General features: G+C 34.8%; 1 protein-coding gene across 3 annotated transcripts in view; it reads left to right on the top strand.

Annotated features, from left to right (window-relative positions):
* The window catches only part of CAB39L (calcium binding protein 39 like), a 144,259-nt gene that overhangs the window by 128,223 nt on the left and 13,757 nt on the right, over positions 1-2,279 (top strand). For all 3 annotated transcript variants that reach the window (XR_002782820.1, XM_023536705.1, XM_023536704.1), the window contains one exon: positions 1,335-1,478. Coding sequence is in view for 2 of the 3 variants with exons in the window: in XM_023536705.1 (XP_023392473.1) it covers positions 1,335-1,478 (144 nt within the window). In the remaining variant the exon portion in view is untranslated. The remainder of the gene's footprint in view (positions 1-1,334; positions 1,479-2,279) is intronic.

Below are 2,279 nucleotides of genomic sequence, written 5' to 3'. Positions count from 1 at the left end.
AAGCAAGGTTGTCGTTTTCTGGCAGCCAGACAGCCAGACACACACAACACATGTATACACCCACGCCTGTGGGATTCTGTTGCTAGATTCAGCTAGCTCTCAGTTTCATGCGCTTTCTCCTCCCATCTAGAACTTTTATAACCACCTATACAATGTATTACTATCTGGGGGCATCCAGAAAAATTCCAGTAAGTAGGATAATTGGAAAGTAACTATATCACATATAGAATTATGTTAAGGGTACATGTCCACTACCTGGTTGCTGAAGCTTTAGGAATTGCTACCCCTGCCGTGACAGTAAAAGCTTATAAGGTAGAGCAGTAGTACATTCAGCTGCGCTGCCACAGGTTCTTCAACTCTTCTCACTTTGAGTATTTTTATTTTGTGTTAAAATGTCTTAGTCTGTCCTGGCTGTTATAACAATAATACCATAGACTGAGGGGCTTAAACAACAAATATTTATTTCTTGTAGTTCTGGAGACTGAGAAATCCAGGACCAAGGTGTCAGCTGTGAGAGAGCTCTGGAGTCTCTTTTATAAGAGCATCAGTCCATTCATGCGCCCCCACCCTGTATCCTAACCTCCCAAAGGCCCACCTCCTAATACCATCGTATTGGGGACTAAGATTTCAACATACAGATTTTGGGGGGACACAAACATTCAGTTCATAACATGGAGTAATCCTGCATTTTGGAAACTATTTGTCATCAGAAAATGTTTTGCTTTTTTATAAAAACTTGCTGTGTGTGTTAAACTTCATATGGATTCAGGGTCAATGTTTTTTTTTCTGTCTGTATATCAAGTTTTGTAATAAACATTAGGTAAAAGGTAATAACCTATTTATTTCCAGTAAGCTATGAGAGTACATTTATTTAGGAAAGAGAGATGTCACCGTAGAGTCAATTTTGTTATTCTTCTCCTACCTCACTCCCTAAGGAGTAATACATTACTGGAAAGCAAGGTAATTAAAATAAGCGATGAAAATAATAAATTTATTTCTGGCTAGCTCTTGATGAGAGAGAGCTTTTTAAAGCTGCAGCAATGATTGGCTTTAAAAAGATTCAGAAATGCATTAAGCATGGACTTTAGCAAAACTGTGTGAAAAGCTTAAAATAACTTGATAATATCTACTGCTTTCATGCCTGTGCTTTAAGATACACTAAAGGACTCTCAATTTTTTTCATGTCAACATTTTTTTTTTTTAATTTTCTCATGTCAGCATTCTTAACTCACATTTATATTTTGTTTTTCAGGGAGAAGTGAGATATATTTTGAATAAGATGGCTCTGAAACAGATTATAGCTTTGATTTTGTGTGTGTGTGTGTTTTCTGTAGCTGCTAGGTGAACTGATCCTGGACCGACATAACTTTGCCATTATGACAAAGTACATCAGCAAGCCAGAGAACCTCAAACTGATGATGAACCTGCTTCGAGATAAAAGTCCCAACATTCAGTTTGAAGCCTTCCATGTCTTTAAGGTAAAGTGTATTCTGCAGAAACAATGTGAGCATTTGTTTTTCAGTTCCAAATGGCAAACTCTCTACTTTTTACTCTCCTTTATATTTGAGAAAAAAAATTAAATAGGCAGTCTTTTGGTTTTGTATGACTTAGATGAAAGTTTAGAGTTATTTTACTGAATGCTAACTAATCCATATCTAATTTTTTTTTTACCAAGAAAATAGGTGGATACCGTTTCCCAAAAGTAACAAAAATAATCAGTGATTGAGTTAGAACCCAAACCCCAAGCATCAGAATTTGAATGCTTTGCTTTCTGCCTTAAGTGTTTCTTTGAATGTTAAATAAAGCAGTGAAGAAACGCTTGGGTGCTACTCACTTTTATTACTTATTCAGAAATATTTTTGTGAATGCATTTTGCTGTGGAAGAAAACTAGCCCCTATAATACCTGCTTTTTCTTTCTGATATTTTTTCTTTGATACAAGAGTAACAAAATTGCCTCCTAGAAACTTTAGACAATAGATTTTTTTTTTTTTAAGTAGGGTAGGTAGAAGAGAACTAATCTGTAATCTCATACTCCTAACCTAAATATTGTGAAGATTTTAGTACATTTTATTTTCCTGTGCACATGTTTGAAGGTTTTTTTTCTACAACTGTGTTCACATTGTATACAAAATTGATATCCTGATTTTATCACTTAATGCTATACCATGATCGAACACTAATTCATTGTTGTTATGTGTCATTTTTAGAACCATCATAATTTTATTGGCATCGTAGTTTATCATTGGGTATATTTACTCTAGTTTACTTAAATATTCCT

This window comes from Pteropus vampyrus, unplaced genomic scaffold (assembly GCF_000151845.1).
Source record: "Pteropus vampyrus isolate Shadow unplaced genomic scaffold, Pvam_2.0 Scaffold167, whole genome shotgun sequence".
Lineage (NCBI taxonomy): Eukaryota > Metazoa > Chordata > Mammalia > Chiroptera > Pteropodidae > Pteropus > Pteropus vampyrus.
Note: the sequence above shows the minus strand (reverse complement) of the source record. Positions and strands in the feature narration are given on the sequence as shown.